Source organism: Pelophylax lessonae (genome assembly GCF_965119305.1).
Source record: "Pelophylax lessonae genome assembly, chromosome: 6".
In the NCBI taxonomy this organism is placed as follows: Eukaryota; Metazoa; Chordata; class Amphibia; order Anura; family Ranidae; genus Pelophylax; species Pelophylax lessonae.
Genome location: NC_138773.1, coordinates 60230950 through 60254090, shown reverse-complemented (window position 1 = coordinate 60254090; position 23141 = coordinate 60230950). Strand labels below are relative to the sequence as shown.

Genomic DNA, 23141 nt, shown 5'->3' with positions numbered 1-23141 from the left:
GTCACCCTCATGTAGGCTGTGCCCGCTTGCACTACAGTGGGACGAGATGTCACAGCGGGCATTACTGAGGATTCACAAGCCTGTAGCTTGTCAATCAGCACCTGACCACACCTGGTCCTGCCCTCTGCCTTTGTTCCTGAAACCCCCCACTGTGAGCTGCAGTGTCTGGGAGGGAAAATGTGTGAGATACAAATAAGGGAAGATTTGGCTCTGTCAGGAGAAAATTGAAGTTTTTTTTTTTTTACTTTACGAGGCTTCACATGGTAACTAGATTTGGTAATTATTTAGACAGCCATACAGGAACCTTTAGCTGTACTTAAAGTGAACCAGTCAGCCATTTTAAAATTTTTGAACATCATGTCTAAGATATTTAATATAACATTTTCTGAGTGCTTTTCAGAAACTAGTGTTCTGGACCTCAGCACCAAGCTTCTTCATTATCCACGGCTAAACAGTCACTTGGGACACTGTCACATACAGGGCACAGCGACAGTGTCTACTGATATCTCCACTCTCCCAGTAAGCTCTACTCAACCCCACATGCCCATCCTGCCATCCTCACCACCGCCTTTCTGCTCCATAGAAGCCCTTGCTCTGTTGTTCTAACGGATTCATCCTTCCGGGTAAGCAAACACGGGACCTCCTTGATGAGACCGTACTTGGGCCTAAGCAGCCAAATGACAGGCCCTAACACTGTCATTTGGGAAGAGGCAGTGACTTTGCTCACTGCAACACTGAAGCTTACCCAGGGCACACTCCCACAATGAAGAGGGGTCCAAAGAGTATGGACCAGTAAGTAGATTTCGCTAAGGGTGTGGGCCATCAGCAAACAGTCTGAACTTTCTTCCCAAGACAACAATCAAAGGGTCACAACCACCTACAAAATGTTGGAGAGCGAAAGGCAAGAAAATGCTCTGTTGTCCGCATTCTCCACCAAAAAAAAAAAATGCTTTGTGAAAGCCTAAAAATGCAAGTCAAAGTTGATGTCACACAAACACATTTAATGATTTTTTTTACTTTGAGTTCCACCTTAGAGTGAAACTTCAATCAAATTGTTTTGGCCTAGCTTTGGTTAGAGTTGGAAAGGGTTCAAAAGGTAGGTTTTTACTGAGGTTTGTGGCCCAGTTAGGGACACTGCCACTCACTTCTTGATCTGAAACCAAGACCAGACCTAACAAAAGTGAGGAGAAATCCAACCTTTGTCGGCCGTCACAAAAGCAGATGCCTTCATTTGAAGATTCCCCCTCGCTCCCCGATCCAGGAAAAGTGCATACTACTTAATTTTTTTTAACATCATAGGATCAGGTGAGAGCATTGTAATATCGGTGGTGGGATTGCACAGTGAACAGTGGATGAAAAAAATCTGGAAGATATACTTCACAGCACAATATACACTATATTAGCAAAAGTATTGAGACACCTGTCTTTACACGCACATTAACTTTAATGGCATCCCAGTCTTAGTCTGTAGGGTTCAATATTGAGTTGGCCCACCCTTTGCAGCTATAACAGCTTGAACTCTTCTGGGAAGGCTGTCCACAAGGTTTAGGAGTGTCTATGGGAATGTTTGATCATTCTTCCTGAAGCGCATTTGTGAGGTCAGGCTCTGATGTTGTACGAGAAGGCCTGGCTCGCAGCTAATTCATCCCAAAGGTGTTCTGTCAGGTTGAGGTCAGGACTCTGTGCAGGCCAGTCAAGTTCCTCCACCCAAAACTCACTCATCCATGTTTTCATGGACCTTGCTTTGTGCACTGGTCCATATCATTTGGTGGAGGGGGGGATTATGGTGTGGGGGTTGTTTTTCAAGGGTTGGGCTTGGCCCCTTAGTTCCAGTGAAGGGAACTCAAGGTGTCAGCATACCAAGACATTTTGGATAATTTAATGCTCCCAACTTTGTGGGAACAGTTTGGGGATGGCCCCTTCCTGTTCCAACACACTGCACATTAGTGCACAAAGCAAGGTCCATAAAGACATGGATTTGGACAGCCTTCCCAGAAGAGTTGAAGCTGTTATAGCTGCAAAGGGTGGGCCAACTCAATATTGAACCCTACGGACTAAGACTGGGATGCCGTTAAAGCTCATGTGTGTGTAAAGGCAGGCGTCCCAATACTTTTGGTAATATAGTGTATATATTAAAGACATGGACATAGAAATTTAAAGGGTAATATATGAACATTTACACCAACTGGGACATTTTATTCAAATCTACTCTACACAGTGGGTATAGAAAAGAATCACCCCCTTTAAATAATCACATTTTGTTGCTTTGTAGCCTGAAATGACACAGTTTTCGTTTTATCCAGCTGCATTTAATAGTGCAACTTATAACATCCAAGTCAAAGAGAACACCAACATGTTAAAAAAAAAAAAAAAAAAAAAAAATCAAAAAAACCCCACAAAATAAAAAGGAGTTGGACAAAGTATCACCCCCTTATGTCAGTATTTTATTGAACCACCTTTTGTCTCAATTACAGCCTTTAGGCTGTTGGGATATGCCTCTACTAACTTTGAAAATCTAGACTTTGCAATATTTGCCCACTCTTCTTTGCAGAGCTGCAAAGTCTTCAAGTCATTCCACAGATTTTCAATGGGATTTAGGTCTGACTAGGCCATGAAAGGAAATTCGCCTTTTTCTCTTTCAACCACTATGTGGTCATTTTTGCTGTGTGTTTTGGGTCATTGTCATGTTGGAAGGTAAACCTTCTTCCCGTTGACAACTTTCTGGCAGAGGTTAGCAGATTTTCCCCAAGAGTTTGAGGGTATTTATCCCATCCATTTTTCCTTCTATCCTGACAAGTTCTCCAGTCTCTGCTGCAGAGAAACATCCACCATAACAGGATATTACCACCTCCACACTACTGTAGGAATGGTGTTATTTGGATGGTGAGCTGTATTGTATTTCCACCAGACATATTGTTTGGTGTTGAGGTCAAATAGTTCAATTTTAGTCTTATCTGACCAAAAAACATTTTTTCCATGTGGCCTCAGCACTTCAAGGTGCGTTTAGGATAGTGAGATGAGACTATAATTTGGCCTCAACACCAAACAACATGTCTGGCGGAAATCCAATACAGCTCACCATCCAAATAACACCATTCCTACAGTAAAGCATGGAGGTGGTAATATCCTGTTATTGGGGGGGGGGGGGGGGGGTTTCTGTAGCAGGGACTGGAGCACTTGTCAGGATAGAAGGAAAAATGGATGGGGGAAAATACTGTTCAATTCTTGTGGAAATCTGCTGCCCTCTGCCAGAAAGTTGTCAATGAAAACGTTTACCTTCCAACACGACAATGAGGCAAAGCACACAGCAAAAATGAAGACTGCAGTCCACAGTCACCATCAAATGTAACTGAACTTGAGCAGTTCTGCAAAGAGTGGGCAAATATTGCAAAGTCTGGATGTGCAAAGTAAACAGAGACATATCCCAACAGACTAAGAGTCTATTCACACTAATACGACTTGTCAGGCGACTTGGTCAGCCTGACAAGTCACGCACCGTCGCGGTCCATTGTGTGGTACAGGAACTGTTCTAATAGGAGCGACACAAGTCGCTCCGACTTAGAAAAAGGGTCCTGTACTACTTCGGGGCGACCTGGAGCGACTTGCATAGACATTCATTTTATGAAGTCCGTACAAGTCGTGCCGAAGTCGCGATGCACGCGACTTCACAGGTCGCCCCCGAAGTCGTGCCGCTTCAGTGTGAATGCGGTGTAAAGGCTGTAATTAAAGCAAAAGGTGGTCCAACAAAATATTGACATGGGGATGGGGGGGGGGGAATCCTTTTTCCAACTCGGTGATTCTGTTTTTGAATTTTCTCCTTTTTTTTACTGACATACTGGTGTTCTATATTTCACTTGGAGGTTATGAGTTGCACTGAGTAAATACAGCTTGGAGAACAAAAAAAAAAAAAAAAAACCTAAAAAACTGTGTGTCTCCATTTTCAAACGGGTGATTCTTTTCTATACCCACTGTATATATTCTTTTAGGATATCACTGTATAGCATTATTGCAATTGTTCAGCACATTTATGTTGTATAAATGACTGTGCGGCACGATTTATATATTTTAAAGCGGTAGTATCCCCATACAGAACCCCCCCCCCCCCCTGCAGGACAATGGCATAATGTGCTAGTATGCATCGCATACTAGCACATTATGAAATACCTACCTTAGAACAAAGCCCCAAAACTGTTTCCCGGACACCGCTAAGGGAGCTGTCATGTTCCCTCTGCGTCTCTTCTGGGTTCGGTGGCTCCGGCGCTGTGAGTGGCTGGAGCCGCGATGACGTCACTTCCGCGCATGCATGCGGGAGTTCACTTTCCGGCAAGGAGCTCTGAAGGTCTGCCTGACCTTGCAGGGTGAATATCTCCTAAACCTATTAATTTTACTTACAGGTAAGCCTTATTATAGGGTGGGGGGGGGGGGGGGGTAATTTCCCAAATCAAGCACCATCACAAAATCTGACAGAGGTCCTAGCAGTTCCCCTCTCTATCCAAAATAAAAGATGAAATGCTTGGGCTGGATTCTAGGTTTCTATACAGTGATTGTGTGGCACATGTAGAAAGTGTAAAGGAAAGTGCAGAGGATTCTACCAGTGGTGATGTGTGGTGAGGACCGATGTCAGATTCACTCCGTGCTTCTTCACTGCATCAACAACCTGTTTGGAAAAGCAAAAAAACAGCTTTAATCTGATCAGGCTGTGTGTCAATGCCTGCTGAGTTAATCATTCCAGATTTTGAAGCAATCATTAATTCCGGAAGTTCAACAATACCGTCCTGAGTTTTAAGCACCCAAATAATTTTTGTCATAGTCCTATGTCAGGGCAGAGCAGTGCACAGCATTATGGTACTATGCTATCAATATGATCATATAATCAACCATAAAAAACTTTATGAAAAATTATCTTCTATTTGATTGATTTGGTGAATTATCGATCGATTTGAACTCTGCAAAAAAGATGATCTGCTGTGTTGGAATTTTGTTGATCGCTTCTGATCGATCGAACAAATATCTGTATGTTTCAGGTGAACTGATCAGAATTTGGATCAATTCATTGATTTCAGCTTTATTACCAATAGATTGTATTTTTGATGGATATTGTCAGTCAATGGTCAAATGCAGAATACTGCCTGTGATGCATTGTTTGATATTTTAAATCTGTGATAGATCACTTGTTTGCAATCGCTCAAATCTGAATTGATCACGTGTATGACCACCTTGAGAGATCTTGCTCAATGAACAGTTTTCCAATTGCGCACAAATTCTGCTTTGTAACTTGATGCCATTCTCGCTTTTCAAAACAATATAATATTTCTACCAGTGTGTAATTTTGTGACATGCAAATCATATATATTAGCTTTACATTTGTCTGAACATACATCATATATATATTGATCTGTACTTCCTTTCCTTTAACCACTTCAGCCCCGGAAGAATTACCCCCCTTCATGACCAGGCCATTTTTTGCGATACGGCACTGCATCACTAACTGACAATTGCGCAGTTTTGCGACACTGTACCCAAATAAAATTTAGGTCTTTTTCCCCCACAAATAGAGCTTTATTTTGGTGGTATTTGATCACCTCTGCAGTTTTTATTTTTTTGCGCTATAAACGAAAAATGACCGACAATTTTGAAAAAAAAATCATCATGTTTTTACTTTATGCTATAAAAAAACAAAAAAAAATTTGAAATTATTCTTTAATGTAGGCCAATATGTATTCTGCTACATATTTTTGAAAAAAAAGACATTTCAATAAGCATAAATGTATTGGTTTTGCGCAACAGTTATAGCATCTACAAACTAGAAGATATTTTATGGCATTTTTTTTACTGGTAATGGAGGCGATCAGCAACTTATAGCGAGACTGCGACATTGCAGCGTACAAATCGGACACTAAGTGACACTTTTTTGGAACCAGTGACATCAATACAGTGATCAGTGCTAGAAATTAGGAACTGTAACTGTACTAATGACACTGGCAGGGAAGGAGTTAACATCAGGGGCAATCAAAGGGTTAAATGTGTTCCTTGGGAGTGCTTTCTAACTGCGGGGGGAGGTGCTTGTATTGTAAGAAGAGAGATCTGTGTTCCTGCTTAGCAGAAACACAAGATCTCAGTCTTCTCCTGTACGGCAATCTGTCTTGTTTAGATAGGCAGATCGCTGCAAAATCACATACAGGTATGTAAAAGGCCCCTTTTACACGATCGGACCGAACAGGTCCGCCTGTCTTTTTCAGGCAGACCCAATCAGGCCACCTATTGTTCTTTATGAGGAGGATGTCAGTGAACATGGGTCTGCTGACACCTGCCTGGCATCCGATCCGACAAGATCCGCTGAAAACAGAAGTATGGTGATACCTTCGCCATCCGTCCAGTGGGTCAGGTTGGATCGAATCGAATGCAAAACAGACGGCCACAGAGGAGAGCCGGACTCTGACAGGTTTGTCTCTGCACAGTGAGCAGAGATGGACCTGTCTTCCGCCTGCTCAGTGGGGATCAGTGGGACGATCGCGGCTGAGCAAGAGGGGTCCTTCAAACCGGATCCGCCCCGCGTGAAAGGGGCCTAACAGTGTTCCATAATCTGCAGCTTTTAGTACATAAGTGCATATAAAAACAACTAGAGATGCAGGGAAATTTCGGCCACTGAAACATATCATCCCAAAATGGTGTTATCAGCATTTTGCTGATGAGAGAAAAAGGTGCCGATAATGACACCGAAAAACGCAAATTTGCAGCGATTTTACTGCAAATTCACTGCAATTTTACTGTGCTTATGCTTTGTTGTCGTTTGAGAGCCACATGGCCTATGAAAAAAACAAACATGTAACATGGGTGCGTTATTGATGCGTTCTCAGTTGCATTTCAACTGGGAGGTGCGTTTTTGGGGCATTTTTTTATTTTTTTTAAATTGACCAAAGATGCAGCAAGCAACATTTTTAACACCACAACGGAAGCCCAACAGACCAGTATGAAGACATACTTAGAATTAAATGTCTAGGGATACCTTTTTCTCCCAGTTCATACTGGTGCTATGTGGGAAACCCGGAGATTTAGTGCCAGTGTCCACATCTAATCTGAATTGTACACTGGTTCACACCGAGATCTGCGAACCACTGGGGGTGTCAATATAAAGTAAATGACGCCGCCAGATCGCAGTGTAAAGTGTCAAATGGTGCAGAAATTGGATTGTATAGGTGTGAACACCCATGTGATCCGATTCCAGTGCGGACCAAAAAAAGGGTCCTGTACCATTTTGGTATGCATGCGATTTCAATCATACAGTTTGTATGGCTGAATTTGCATCGCGCAGACATCGCATGTGATCTGCACAGAAATGTGGTGCGAATCACATGTGGTGTCTGTCAAGTGTGAACCCAGACTACACTTTTCTTGCGCTCGGGTGCCAATAATAGTCGACAAATTCACATTCATTTAGATTCATAATATTAATTAAAAAGTCTAATAGTATACAATTCTATAAAAATATACCGTATATGCTTGAGTATAAGCCGAGTTTTTCAGCATGTTTTTTCACTCACTGTCTTTTTAAAAATGGCGCCGCTCGGTGCCGACGTGTCACCATGCACGCGCCGCATGCCCGAGAATAGCCGAGCGTGTACGGGCTTTCCTGAGCATCGGCGGCGAATGCGGTGACGTATTGTCGCCGGGCGGCGTGATTTTTAAATCGAAGTCGCCTCACTGACAGGTAAGTGAGACTCCTCTGCAGCCCCTGCATTTCCTCATGCAGTGCTGCGGGCATGGTACAGGACATTCTCCTGTACCATGCCCGCAGCACTGTATCTCCTGTGCCATGCCTGTACCTACTGTACCATCACCTGTGCCATGCCTATACCATCACCTGTGCTATGACCTGTGCCATGCCTGTACCATGACCTGTGCCATCTCCTGTACCATGCCCGCAGCCCGTTTTGGGTCTCGTGGTCCAGTTGGGTCCGGTAGCTGCTGCATTTCCCACCCTAGACTTAAACTCGAGTCAATATAAGTTTTCCCACTTTTTTGTGGTAAAATTAGGTGCCTCGGCTTAGATTCGGGTCGGCTTATACTCGAGTATATACAGTAAACATTTTTTTAACAACTTCCATTTTCGGTACCAAAATTTCCATTCGGCGCACCTCTAGAGACAACTACTGGAGCGTATTATGAAGGTATAAACTACATGTACATTCTTGGGGAATGGACGGGTTCACTTTACATAAAACCAGTCCAGTAAGAGAAGTACCTTCTGTGGTTGTACTGGATCCACAATGGCAGCCTCCTTCGTCTCCTCGTCAATCAGGAGGTACATGTAATTGTCCACCAAGGCAGGAAGCAGCTCGATCTTCATGTTGCGCTGAGCAACCAGTTTGGATTTTCGGAAGTCAGACTCTTCTTGTTGATAATGTGGGGTGCTGGTCCCCAAATATGCAGAGCCTGACAACACAAACAGAAAGCCAGCTTACAATAGGAACCACTCCAAAAGGCTGTGTGCTAATAAGGATAGGGGGCGCACTCGTTAGGAATTCAGCTTTGCAACACCAAGGTGGTGGATTCACCAAAGCTCCATCTAGGCTGGTTTTGGAAGATCTACCTGGGTTTGTGTGGGTTTCCTCCAGGTTCTCCAATGGCTTCCCACAAATAAATAACAGGCTAATCAAATTTGTCCAAGGAAAGTCTTTAGATGGGGTACGTCAAACCCTTAGTAAAAAAATTAACAATTTCAGAAGGGAACACACAGTAGTGTTTTCTGGGTAATACACGCAACCACAGGCATCTCGTAACATATAATCTTCATCTTAAGGGCTTAGCCTTTAAAAAAGGTTAAAAAAAAAAAAAAGCAGACAGGCTTACTTGAATGTGTATTATAATAGTCCCTTCCCACCTCCAAAATGTTCCTGCACAGATTACAGAAGACCAGGCCTTTTCTGACACTTTGTTTACATGTAAAAATCTGTATTTTTTGCTAGAATATTACTTTGAACCCGCAAACATTATACATTTTTGTAAAGTAGAGGCCCTAGAGAATAAAATGGCGGCTGTAGCAAATTTTTATGTCACACAGTATATGCACAGCAGTTTTTCAAACACAATTTTTTTGGAAAAAGTACACTTTTTTTAATTTTAATGCACAAAAAACACAATATAATACCCGAATGTTTGGGTAAAATATAAAAAAAGATGGATGTTACGTCAAGTAAATAGGATACCAAACATGTAACGCTTTAAAAGTGCAACGGCGACAAACTACGTAAATGTTATTATCCATAGTCAAGGCTTTTAAAGCCTTTAAAGGATACCACTTTAGATTTACACAGGAGGTCTGGTGCTAGTATTACTGCCCTCAATAGGACGTTTGCAGTGTGTGGTGCAATCATGGTTTTCGTGGAAGGGGGCGCTTTAAAATTTCTTTTTTTTTTACTTATTGTTATCACAGAGAATATAAATACCCCCTCTTAGAGACAGGAAGTGACAGGTAGTCTTTACTGAGAGATCTGGGGTCCATAAGAGCCCAGATCTCTCCTTTGCCCTTAAAGCGGAGTTCCACCCAGTGAACGTTTTTTTTTTTTTAATAAAAATACCCCCGGGACAGTCAGGGCTAGTGCATGCCACAATGGCTAGCCTCTGATCTGTCCCGGGTTGCACTTACCTTTTAGAAGAAATACTTACCTTGAAAATGTATTGTCCAGCGCTGCCATCTCAGGTGTGGGCAGCTTGAAGCCAGCGCGATCCTCTTCTGTGTCCTCTTCGGTCCCACGATGCACTGCACCGGCCCCGCCGTCACTTCCGGTGTCGCAGCGTCATCCCTGCACAGCTTCTGGGCATGCCCAGAAGATGTTTTGCAAGGTATGACGGCGCGTGCACCGGAAGTGACGAGCGTGGCCGATGCAGGCGCATTGATTCCTGGGAGCGATGACGTTCAGCTCCCAGGAATCATTGCAAAGCCAGGAAGTGACGAATCACCGTGGCCGCCGAGGGGAGAAAGTAAGGCAAGTATATTTTCTTCTAAACGAGGTAAGTAAAAAAAAAAAATTGCGATTATCCATTTGTTTTTCAGGTGACCCGGAGCAAGAAGATGGAGGCAAGTATAATTTTAGGGTGGAACTCCACTTTAAAGTGATTGTAAAGTCTTGTTTTTTAAAAAAAAAAAAAAATGAATAACAAACAAACATGTTATACTTACCTCCTCTGTGCAGTTGGTTTTGCACAGAACAGCCCAGATGCTCCTCTTCTTGGGTCTCTCTTCTGTGCTCCCGACCCCTCTATTCTGTTGAATGCCCCCACGGCAAACATCTTGCGATGGGGGCACCCAAGCTGAGTCACAGCTCCCTGTATCCATTCAGGCACAGAGCTGCAACCTAGCCCCACCCCTCTCTCTCCTGATTGGCTGACTGACTTTGACAGCAGCGGGAGCCAATTGCACTGCTGTCTTAGCCAATGAGGAGGGGAGTCCTGGGCAGCTGAAACTCCTGCAACATCGCTGGATAAAGATGGGCTCAGGTAAGTATTAGGGGGCTGCCGCACACAGTTTTTTTTTTATCTAAATGCATTCAGATTAAAAAAAAAAAAAAAAAACACAACAACTTTCTGCCTTTACAATCCCTTTAAAAGTTTTGGATCATACCAGGATCGGTGTGACATGATGATTTTTTCAAACCGCTAAGGGTTTGTTTTCAACCAGTGAATCTGGAAGTGATGAAATGCTCATCGCTTCCGGTTTCATAGACCATAGAGACGATTGGAATTCTCCGATCAGCTATATGGTCAGCAAGAGGACTGGCCGGCTGCACTCTGGGGTTCCCTGGTGGATGGGACATGGAGAAATGGCGACAGGTGGTGGTGGGCTTGGGGGATTGTCCCCTCTGGTAAAAGCTATCCAGCGGTTAATTAGCCACTAGGATTGCTTTTACAAGAAAGCTGACCACCAGCTAAAAACAACAATACTGGGATGATGCCTGCTAACAACAAATGTAAGGAGCATTCTTCCCGCTGGCCATCATGTGAATAGTAAGTGAGTTGTAGTTCTAGTAGTTACTAGCAGGGGTTTCTGGAGACCAGAAAGTTACTGCAAGGGTTCCTCCATGTCAAAGAGGCTGGGAAAGGCTGGCTTATAAGAACCAGTCTGTACTGGAAAAATGGCAGCTATGCATTTATTACACCTAGGTTTACCACCCACCTCTTACAGCTGATATTGGCACTAATCTAGGTTTCGGCAACTGTCTGCTGCCAATGGCAAAACAAATAAATTCCAATTGGCAGTTTTCAACTGCGGGTTGAAAGGCTTAACCCTAACATCTGCCTGGTAGAAACAAACATTTCTCTTTGCTTCAAACCCAGCATATAGGTCACCAGTGTGTTCTGAACGTAAATACTGTTGATCTCCAATACAGTGGTGTGGAGATAAAATGTGACCTAAATAAATGCTTACCGTCGTTATCATGCAGTTCGTTTACTACTGTACATGACAACAGAAAATGCCAAGTCATGGTGACAGATCCTCTTCACCCAAAGCTAATCCACACAACAGTCCTGTACAGCCACACATTCACTTATACTCACTGATCACAAACAGGTTTATCCCGAGGATTGGGAGAGGAAAAAAAAAAAGAGGGAGAGAGAGAGAAAAAGAGAACGATGGTGGAAAAAAGAGGGAGAGGAAAATAGAGATAGAGAGGGGAAAGGAGGAAAAAAGTAAGAGTAAGGGAGGAAAGAAAAGAGTAAGGCCCCTTTCACACACTCCGTCCGTCAGACGGAGTCCCTTTTTCTCAGCGGGGGATCGATCCGCCGATCCCCCGCTGAGCAGGAGGATGACAGCTCCGTCTCCATGCTGTGTGCGGAGACACAGCTGTCAGGTCCCCATGCATCTCTATGGGGGAAATCAGATGGGTCCGTTCTCATCCGCTGGACGGATGGAAAATAGGGTTTCCAGCCGTCCAGATTTGACAGATCGGATGTCAGCGGACATGTCTCTGACATCCGATGCCCCATAGGGATGCATTGAGGGACCGTTCAGATCTGCCAAAAAAAACAAGAAAGAGCCCTGAGGGAGGAAAAAAAAAAAGTGTAAGGGAGGAAAAAAAGAGCAAGAGGAAAAAAAAATAAAAAAAAAAAAAAAATAAAAATAAGGGAGGGAGGAAAAAAAAAAAAGCAAAAGCAAGAAAAAAAAAAAAAAAAAAAAAAAAGTTAGAGATGTAATGGTCAGGTCATAAGCATGGGCAGGGCTGTGCCTGGGCACACCCTATAAACCCATATGGTGCAGATCTCACCTAGCTGCCTGGGCCTACCCCCCCCTCTCTCTCTCCTCTCTCGCTCGCTCCGGCTGCTGCAGACTCACAGGGGGACGTTTCATGATGGAGAGCGACCACTTGCTTTTCTGAATGAACCCAGTGAGTGATTGGTACCAATCATGTGCGTTTGAGCTTTGGGGTGCACACTCTAATGCCAAGGGCTGTGCACACCTATGGGTCAGGTGTTTATATTCTGCCTGTATACTGTAGTATTGCTGATGTACAGGCAGTGGTGTACAGGCTCTGTGTGAGAAGCTATGTTAGGCTGAAGGGGCAATTAAAACAAAAATCAATAGTATAACCACAGTGACATTTTATGAATGCAGTAGGCCTATGTGCAAGATCAGAAGTTCAGGCCCCCCTTCTCAAAACAAGAAATCCAGGAGGTAAACAATGAGGTGATGTGTACAGTGATGAATTGAATTGTGTGTGAGTGCAGGGGTCAGGAGAGTGTAATGTACAGAGCGCAGGGGTCAGGAGAGTGTAATGTACAGAGCGCAGGGGTCAGGAGAGTGTAATGTACAGAGCGCAGGGGTCAGGAGAGTGTAATGTACAGAGCGCAGGGGTCAGGAGAGTGTAATGTACAGAGTGCAGGGGTCAGAAGTGTGTAATATACAGAGCGCAGGGGTCAGGAGAGTGTAATGTACAGAGTGCAGGGGTCAGAAGTGGGTAATACAAAAAGTGCAGAGGTCAGGAGTGTGTGTGTATTGTACAAAGTGCAGGGGTCATGTGTATTTAGTGTACATACTACAGGGGTAAGGGGTGGGTAATACACAAAGTTCAGAGGTCAGGTGTGTAATGCATAAAGCTAAAGGGTCAGGAGTATGTAATGTACATAGTGCTGGAATCAGGAGTAAGCAACATGTGTGCTGCAAGGGTCAAGTGTATCATACATACTGCTACAGTCAGGGGTGGGTAACACACAGAGTGCTGGGGTCAGGTGTGTAGGTCAGGTGTGTAATGCAGCGTTTCTCAACTCCGGTCCTTGGGGCACACTAACAGGCCAGATTTTAAGTATTACCTTGGGGAGATGCAGACTAGAGTACTGCAATCACTGAGCAGCAAATGATATCACCTGGGATGTATTTCAGTTTTCTTGCAAACCTGGCCTGTTAGTGTGCCCCGAGGACCGGAGTTGAGAAACACTGGTGTAATGCACATCGTGCAAGAGAATGTAATGTACATAGTGCTGGAGTAAGGAGTATGCAGTGTACATACTGCAGGGGTCAGGAGTAGGTAACACACACACTACAGGGATCAGGTTTATGTACAGTAGGTCTAAAGTGAAGGGGTCAGGAGTATGCAATGTAAATAGATTAGACGAGCATGCTTTTTTCTGGTCCGGTCATGTAGTGGGTGCTGAAGACCGATGCGCTTGCCACTAAACAGGTGGTTGTATTCCCAATATGTGCACAGTGAGCCCCACTCCACTTGGCTCTGAAGAAGAGGGGATACCCTCAAAACGCGTCAGCTACATTTGGAGGTTTACATTCCACTACTGTTTGTAGTAGCAGACTGCTGAGTGGAGATTTTTGGTGGACCCACACTTTTATTTCGCCTGTTCTTTCATCTCCTTTGTGAGTATGATGTATATACTTTTATCAAAATAAATTGTTGCAAAAGGTAATGCGCAAAAGGTAATGCGCTAGGCTGGTGTGCCCTCTGTATTCCTTTCTTTTCCTTTTCGAGTTTTATCTGGGTTCCCCTGACCTGTTGGGAGTGGCAGCACAGCCAAAATGGCGGCTAAACCAGCGGAGTCGTGTTTCTAAAAGATCAAGTCGCACAGCAACCCCTCAAGCGCATAGTGACAGTTAGGGAATCCATCAGGCAACACAATTTAAACACAGGTGACACAACCTTGGAAAATGTGACGACATTACCAATATTCAACTGATTATACCTACTACAATGTGAAATCCTTCTCCTTGCTGAAAAATACGGTCTGTATAAGCCATAAACCAACAATACCCCAAAGTGAGGAACCTACAGTGGCGTATTTAGGTTTGGTGCTGCCCTAGGCATGACTAAACTTGGGCACCCCCTAATTTAAATATGATCCACCCCTTCCTGTAAAGGCCACACCCCTTCATTTGTAAACCACAGACCACAACCACAGTCTATCACTGCCCATCAGTGCAGCCTCATTCGTTGCTACAGATCAGTGCAGCTTCATGTGTGGCCACCAATGCAGCCTATATGTGCATCATATCAGTGCAGCTTATCAGTGGCCATGAATGCAGCCTATTAGTGTCCATCAGTGCAACATATCAGTGCCCATCGGGGCAGCCCCATCAGTGAAGCTTATCAGTGCCGCCTCGTGCCCACCAGTGCCGCCTCGTGCCCACCAGTGCCGCCTCGTGCCCACCAGTGCCGTTTATCAGTACCCACCATTGCCACCTCATCAGTGGCCATCAGAGCAGCATATTAGTGCCCATCAGTGCAGCTTATCAATGCCATCTTATCAGTGCCCATTAGTACAGCCTTATGTCACGGGATTAGTAAGAATACTCCTTTCTTTTAAGATATTTGGACTTGTGTTTGCTGCCACTGATTGTAATCATAGCATTATTTCACGTATTTGTATAATGAATAGGAAGTCCGGAGTCATTATAGAAATAAGTGAAATAATCAGTGGCAGCAAACACAAGTCCAAATATCCTATAAAATATTAGTAATCTTACTAACCCAGTGACATATTGCGATCGCACATATGAGGTGAGCAAGTCTAAAATATTATTGTTATCATACAATAAAAATCAATATGCTCGCTCAAGGACAAGGATGTCTGAAGAAATTAAGTTATAATATTGACATGATTCCTGCCATACCTGGGGGGCGGAGAAGGGTAGGTGAAGCATTAGGCTACAGTGCCACACTTATTAGCATTGGCGGCTGTCAGGCCAGTTGTATCAAGTGTGGTCGGCGGCCTGCCTGAATGTCCTCACTGGCCGGTATTACCATAGCGGCAGGTAGCGGTGTGACTGCTTTATGGGGGTGCCACACTGATTTGCCTCCTGGACCCTGCCCAATTCGCCCCATAAGACTGGCACTAAAAGTGTAGCGCAAGCCGTCGGGGACCCTTTTCGTGCGGGAGCCAGGAGGAGGCTGTTTTTTGGTGAAGCTTTTTTGCTGCCCCCCTGCAAATTTCCGCCCTAGGCCTGAGCCTTGTCAGCACTGGGAAGATACAAATCCTTATTCCAAGGATCTAGTTCATCAATAACGTCTACACACAAAAGGTGTAAATGTCTCATTATTAATCATTACAAAATATAAAGATCAGTTTAAATGAAAACGGGAAAATATACAAATGCCATTCACAGATAATATAATACAATTCTACGCATGGTTTAGAACATGTTCTGTATATTTGCTATCGTAGCCATGCAAATAACATCACAACCAAGTCATGAGTGTAGATGCCACCAGCCGGCCGCTCTCAGGAGGAACTTGTGACAGGAAGCGGAAAAATTGGCATCTTCTTTCCAGCACCGTCCCTCATTATTCACATGGTATGTAATCCCGGCAAAAATGAGCCAACGCATACACTCACCGGCCACTTTATTAGGTACACCGGTTCAATTGATTGGTAACACTAATTACTAATCAGCCAATCACATGGCAGCAACAATGCATTTAGGAATGGTGAAGACGACTTGAAGTCCAAACTGAGCATCAGAATGGGGAAGAAAGGGGATTTAGGTGACTTTGAACGTGGCATGGTTGTTGGTGCCAGAGGGGCTGGTCTGAGTATTTCAAAAACTGCTGATCTACTGGGATGGTCCGAAAAAAAAAAAAAAAGGAAAAAATTCCAGTGAGAGGCAGTAAATTGGAAAAAACATTGTCTGGTCTGATGAGTCTCGATTTCAGCTGTGACATTCAGATGGTAGGGTCAGAATTTGGAGTAAACAACATGAAAGCATGGATCCATCCTGTATTAACGGTTCAGGCTGGTGATGTAATGGTGGGGGGGATATTTTCTTGGCACACTTTGGGCCCCTTGGTACCAATTGAGCATCATTTAAACACCACGGCCTACCTGAGTATAGTGAGTAGTGACACATATCAGTGCAAGAAAAAAAACGTATCTATTTACAAAATTGTATAAAAAACAAAAAAAAAAAATTTTTTTTTCTTCAAACTTTGGTATTTTTTTTATTTGTTTAGCAAAAAAGAAAAAACCTTGCGGTGATCAAATACCACCATAAGAAAGCTCTATTTGTGGGGAAAAAAATGACAAATTTGGTTTAGGTACAGTGTTGCATGACCGCGCAATTGTCATTCAAAATGCAACAGCACTAAAAGCTGAAAATTGGCCTGGGCAGGAAGGGGGTGAAAGTGCCCCGGTATTGAAGTGGTTAAAGAACAATGGGAGCATCAAATCTGCCCACGTAGGGGCTTTAATTAACAGTAGCGGTAAATACAAAACCCTATGAAGTGCCACGAAGACAGGAAGCAGCAAAAAAGGCTAAAAACCAAAAGGTACAAACAAATGAGTAAAGAGGTCCAGGTAGGATCCAAGTGGACGGCATCAGACCTGGACAAGCAAACTTCTTAACGATAGTGCAGTATGGCATATGCGGCATATGAGCCCAAAAGGTAAAGAAAAAAGAAGAAAAAAGGGAGTAGGAACCCTTTAGGAATGAACCAGTAGAAGGACGGGATCTGGGGTCCAGAAGTCCCACGATCTCCTCTGTGCTGGAAAGCCACACCACATGGTTTTAGCTTCCCAGCTAAAGAAAACCAGCAGTGTTCACATCTGCCGGTACTGGAAGTGACGTCATAACGTCGCGCCTGGCCTCCAAAGGTCATAGAGATGGTCCTCGGTCAGCTCTATGGTAGACAGCCGCCGCTGGCCAAATTATTCTCCGGCTTGCCGTTCACACTCCTCCACTGACCGCCAACGTAATGGGGGGTCGTCCCCTGCTGACCGCCAACGTAATGGGGGGTCTTCCTCCGCTGACCGCCAACGTAATGGGGGGGTCCTGCTCCGCTGACCGCCAACGTAATGGGGCACCTTCTCCGCTGACCGCCAACGGAATGGGGGCCCTTCTCCGCTGACCGCCAACGGAATGGGGGCCCTTCTCCGCTGACCGCCAACGGAATGGGGGCCCTTCTCCGCTGACCGCCAACGGAATGGGGGCCCTTCTCCGCTGACCGCCAACGGAATGGGGGCCCTTCTCCGCTGACCGCCAACGGAATGGGGGCCCTTCTCCGCTGACCGCCAACGGAATGGGGGCCCTTCTCCGCTGACCGCCAACGGAATGGGGGCCCTTCTCCGCTGACCGCCAACGGAATGGGGGCCCTTCTCCGCTGACCGCCAACGGAATGGGGGCCCTTCTCCGCTGACCACCAACGGAATGGGGGCCCTTCTCCGCTGACCACCAACGGAATGGGGGCCCTTCTCCGCTGACCACCAACGGAATGGGGGCCCTTCTCCGCTGACCACCAACGGAATGGGGGCCCTTCTCCGCTGACCACCAACGGAATGGGGGCCCTTCTCCGCTGACCACCAACGGAATGGGGGCCCTTCTCCCCTGACCACCAACGGAATGGGGGCCCTTCTCCCCTGACCACCAACGGAATGGGGGCCCTTCTCCGCTGACCACCAACGGAATGGGGGCCCTTCTCCGCTGACCACCAATGGAATGGGGGCCCTTCTCCGCTGACCACCAATGGAATGTGGGCCCTTCTCCGCTGACCACCAATGGAATGGCACCCTTCTCCGCTGACCACCAATGGAATGGCACCCTTCTCCGCTGACCACCAATGGAATGGCACCCTTCTCCGCTGACCACCAATGGAATGGCACCCTTCTGCGCTGACCACCAATGGAATGGGGGCCCTTCTCCACTGACCACCAATGGAATGGCGCCCTACTCCACTGACCACCAATGGAATGGGGGCCCTTCTCCACTGACCACCAATGGAATGGCGCCCTACTCCACTGACCACCAATGGAATGGCGCCCTTCTCCACTGACCACAAATGGAATGGGGGCCCTTCTCCACTGACCACAAATGGAATGGGGGCCCTTCTCCACTGACCACCAATGGAATGGGGGCCCTTCTCCACTGACCACAAATGGAATGGCACTCTTCTCTGCTGAACACCTATGTAAGAGGGAAGGCTTGTTTTTTGATCATCAATTTAAAAGGGGGCCCTCAGCATTGATCCCTTATGTATGTAGCACCTTGTCCACTGACCACCATTGTAAAAGAATACTTCCCTGCTGACCACCAATATAAGGGGACCTTCTACACTGTCCATTAAATTATGAATGGGCTCTCCTCCAATGACCACCAATATAATGGTACTTCTTTTCCAATGACCATCAATGTAAGCAGGGGAGAAAGGGGGGTAAGAAAGGGGAGCATCTTTACTTATCATCAGTTTGGGGGGGGGCTTCAACATTGACCTGCAATATTAGTCCCTTGTCCACTGACCACCAATGTGAAAGGACGCTTCTCTATGGACCACAAATGAAAGTTGAACAAACTATTTGACCAATGTTGTGGATTTGTGGAATTCACTCTTCTTTTTGCTGCAGATGTGTGACTGTGCGAGCCCTGGCCCTACAATGGTGACATCTGGTTACATGGGGCATTCTGGGTAGGTGATCAGTGACAGGCAGTGCAGGTAGGTGACAGTCAGTGACAGGTAGTGCAGGTAAGTGATCAGTCTCTGCACTGTAGGTAGGTGACAGGTAAGTGACAGGTTCTGTAGGTGACAGGCAGTGACATGTAGGTAGGTGATCAGTCCCTGCACTGTAGGTGACAGGTAGCTAACAGTCAGTGACAGGTAGTGTAGGTGACAGTCAGTGACAAGTAGTGTAGGTAAGTGATCAGCCTCCGCACTGTAGATAGGTGGCAGGTAAGTGACAGGTAGTATAGGTGACAGGCAGTATAGGTAAGTGACAGGCAGTATAGGTAAGTGACAGGCAGTGATGTGTAGGTAAGTGATCAGTCCCTGCAATGTAGGTAGGCGACAAGTAGGTGACAGTCAGTGTAGGTAAGTGATCAGTCCCTGCACTGTAGGTAGGTGAAAGGCAGTGTAGCTAAGTGATAGGCAAGTGACAAGTAGTGTAGGTAAGTGACAGGCAGTGACATATAGGTAGGTGATCAGTCCCTGCACTGTAGGTGACAGGTAAGTGATCAGTGACAGGCAGTGACAAGTAGTGTAGAGATAAGTGATCAGTCCCTGCACTGTAGGTGACAGGTAAGTGATCAGTGACAGGCAGTGACAAGTAGTGTAGAGATAAGTGATCAGTCCCTGCACTGTAGGTAAGTGACAGGCAGTGTAGGTAAGTGACAGGTAAGTGACCGGCAGTGACGTGTAGGTAAGTGACAGGCAGTGACGTGTAGGTAAGTGACAGGCAGTGTAGGGAGGTGACAGGTAAGTGATGTGTAGGTGACAGGTACTGACAGACAGTGACAGGTAAGTGACGTGTAGGTAGGAGACAGTCAGTGTAGGTAGGTGACAGGCAGTGACAGGTAAGTGATCAGTGACAGGCAGTGACAAGTAGTGTAGAGATAAGTGATCAGTCCCTGCACTGTAGGTAAGTGACAGGCAGTGTAGGTAAGTGACAGGTAAGTGACCGGCAGTGACAGGTAAGTGACAGTGTGATGTAAGTGCTTCCCCTGGGATGACATGATGTAACTTCCAGGCTGGCAGTGAAGTTGTGTAATAGAAGCCGTGTGGTGTGTATGAGAAGGGAAGGCACACACCCATATATATATATCTATATACACACACATAGGTCAGTCTGGGCCCCCCGCTCTGTGGGGCCACACATACCCAGTCTGCAGCCAGCCGCAGCTCCCAGGAAGGACAGTGCGCACCACAGCCTCCTCCTGCACCCAAACAGCATCATCCTGAGGAGGGGGCGGACTGCACGTTGCAGCGGGGGGAGGGCTCTGCACTGACAGCCTTCTATACCTGCTGAAAGCCAGCCAATCAGCGATCGCCGTTGGATTCCGCCAACCAGGGAACGCTGCCAGCCAAGAGACGTCAGGGGCCAAACCCATGGTACAAACCAATCACCAGTCAGCTTCGTTACATGACAGCCAATCAGTTCCTGCAACCATAGTAGTCATGTTTGATAAGGGAAAACCCCTCCATAACAGTATCCTGGAATTTTCAACACGTAGTCCCGAACAAAGTTTTCCTTCCATAAAGTGATCGCCTTATGGTACAGCACTTAGCAAATAAAATTGACAACATAAAAAAAACACCCTGCCCTTAAAAAAAATGGCGGAAATTTTAGTGAGAGACGCAAGGGGGGCTGGGTTGGAATAGCCAACCAGCTTCCAAGTAAACTTCTTTGCTCTCCAATCAGAGCGCTGCCACCTTGATCTGTCAAGCTGACACTTTCCCGTCACTATATAACCCTGGAGAAGGAGTCAGAAGTCCGGGGCTGACATCACAGCGGCCGGATAGCAGGCGGAGGAGAACGCCCTGGGCTGAGTGGTATTTAAGGTTATACTGTACTATGGGGGGTCATGTGACAGGTGGTGACCCAGACACAGGGGGGAGGGGTGTCTGAAGCTGCCTACTCACATTGCAGTTTATTAAAGCAATATCTGTACAAGCCTATTTAGATTTGCAAAAAAAAAAAATCTATATTATTATGATATTTCTCCCCCACTGGGGAGATTTTCCTCACTTCCTGTCCCAGGTAGGATTGATCTCTCCCATTCTCTGAACTCCTCTTTATCTGAAAACGTTTAAAATTATGCTTTTTTTTACTCTTTAATATATGTGTCATTCCCTGCACTATATATATATATATATATATATATATATATATATATATATATATATATATATATATATATATATATAAATAATTTATTGTTAAAAAAAGTGGGATGCTGGTGAGCACACTTGTATGGACACATGCTGTATATCTATATAAGGGCATTGATGTCACCCTCATCCAGGTGCTGCAGGGTATGACCGGCCCACAGCAAATCAGGGCACACAGTACTTTTGATTTGTTCCCATTGACTTGCAATGGAAGATGCTTTTAAAAATCTGCACCAAAGATGGAGGACTTTTCTCCTGCAGTGTGAACTAGAGGTGCACCGAATCGAAATTTTCCTGCTGAAACCAAAAATGCAGGATGCACTGTGCCGAAAACCCAGGATGCACTGTGCCGAAAACCGAAAATGCAGGATGCACTGTGCCGAAAACCGAAAATGCAGGATGCACTGTGCTGAAAACCGAAAATGCAGGATGCACTGTGCCGAAAACCGAAAATGCAGGATGCACTGTGCCGAAAATGCAGGATGCACTTTGCCGAAAACCCAGGATGCACTGTGCCGAAAACCCAGGATGCACTGTGCCGAAAACCGAAAATGCAGGATGCACTATGCCGAAAATGCAGGATGCACTGTGCTGAAAATGCAGGATGCACTTTGCCGAAAACCCAGGATGCACTGTGCCGAAAACCGAAAATGCAGGATGCACTGTGCCGAAAATGCAGGATGCACTGTGCCGAAAATGCAGGATGCACTGTGCCGAAAATGCAGGATGCACTGTGCCAAAAACGCAGGATGCACTGTGCTGAAAATACAGGATGCACTGTGCCGAAAACCAAAAATACAGGATGCACTGTGCCAAAAACACAGGATGCACTGTGCCGAAAACCAAAAACACAGGATTCACTGTGCTGAAACCCAAAAACACAGGATGCACTGTGCCGAAAACCAAAAACACAGGATTCACTGTGCCGAAAACCAAAAACACAGGATTCACTGTGCCGAAACCCAAAAACACAGGATGCACTGTGCCGAAAACCAAAAACACAGGATTCACTGTGCCGAAACCCAAAAACACAGGATTCACTGTGCTGAAAACCAAAACCACCGGATTCACTGTGCCCAAAACCAAAACCACCGGATTCACTGTGCCCAAAACCAAAACCACCGGATGCACTATGCCAAAAACCAAAAACACAGGATGCACTATGCCGAAAACCAAAAATACAGGATGCACTGTGCCGAAAACCAAAAACACAGGATTCACTGTGCCGAAAACCAAAAACACAGGATTCACTGTGCCGAAAACCAAAAACACAGGATGCACTGTGCCGAAAACCAAAAACACAGGATGCACTGTGCCGAAAATGCAGGATGCACTGTGCCGAAAATGCAGGATGCACTGTGCCGAAAACCGAAAATGCAGGATGCACTTTGCCGAAAACCCAGGATGCACTGTGCCGAAAACCGAAAATACAGGATGCACTGTGCTGAAAATGCAGGATGCACTGTGCCGAAAACCCAGGATGCACTTTGCCGAAAACCCAGGATGCACTGTGCCGAAAATACAGGATGCACTGTGCCGAAAACCAAAAATACAGGATGCACTGTGCCGAAAACCAAAAACACAGGATGCACTGTGCCGAAACCCAAAAACACAGGATTCACTGTGCCGAAACCCAAAAACACAGAATTCACTGTGCCGAAACCCAAAAACACAGGATTCACTGTGCCGAAAACCAAAAACACCGGATTCACTGTGCCGAAAACCAAAAACACCGGATGCACTGTGCCGAAAACCAAAAACACAGGATGCACTGTGCCGAAAACCAAAAATACAGGATGCACTGTGCCGAAAACCAAAAATACAGGATGCACTGTGCCGAAAACCAAAAACACAGGATTCACTGTGCCGAAAACCAAAAACACCTGATGCACTATGCCGAAAACCAAAAATACAGGATGCACTGTGCCGAAAACCAAAAATACAGGATGCACTGTGCCAAAAACACAGGATGCACTGTGCCGAAAACTAAAAATACAGGATGCACTGTGCCAAAAATACAGGATGCACTGTGCCGAAAACCAAAAATACAGG

General features: G+C 45.5%; 1 protein-coding gene across 1 annotated transcript in view; it reads right to left on the bottom strand.

Moving 5' to 3' along the window:
- LOC309558793 (hydroxyacylglutathione hydrolase, mitochondrial-like) overlaps positions 1–20234 on the bottom strand; it is a 64471-nt gene extending 44237 nt beyond the window's left edge. Inside the window, 3 exon segments of the mRNA XM_082261850.1 lie at positions 4593–4657; positions 8243–8433; positions 20079–20234. Coding sequence (XP_082117976.1) covers positions 4593–4657; positions 8243–8433; positions 20079–20154 — 332 coding nt within the window. The 5' untranslated portion in view covers positions 20155–20234.
- Between the last annotated feature and the right edge of the window lie 2907 nt (positions 20235–23141).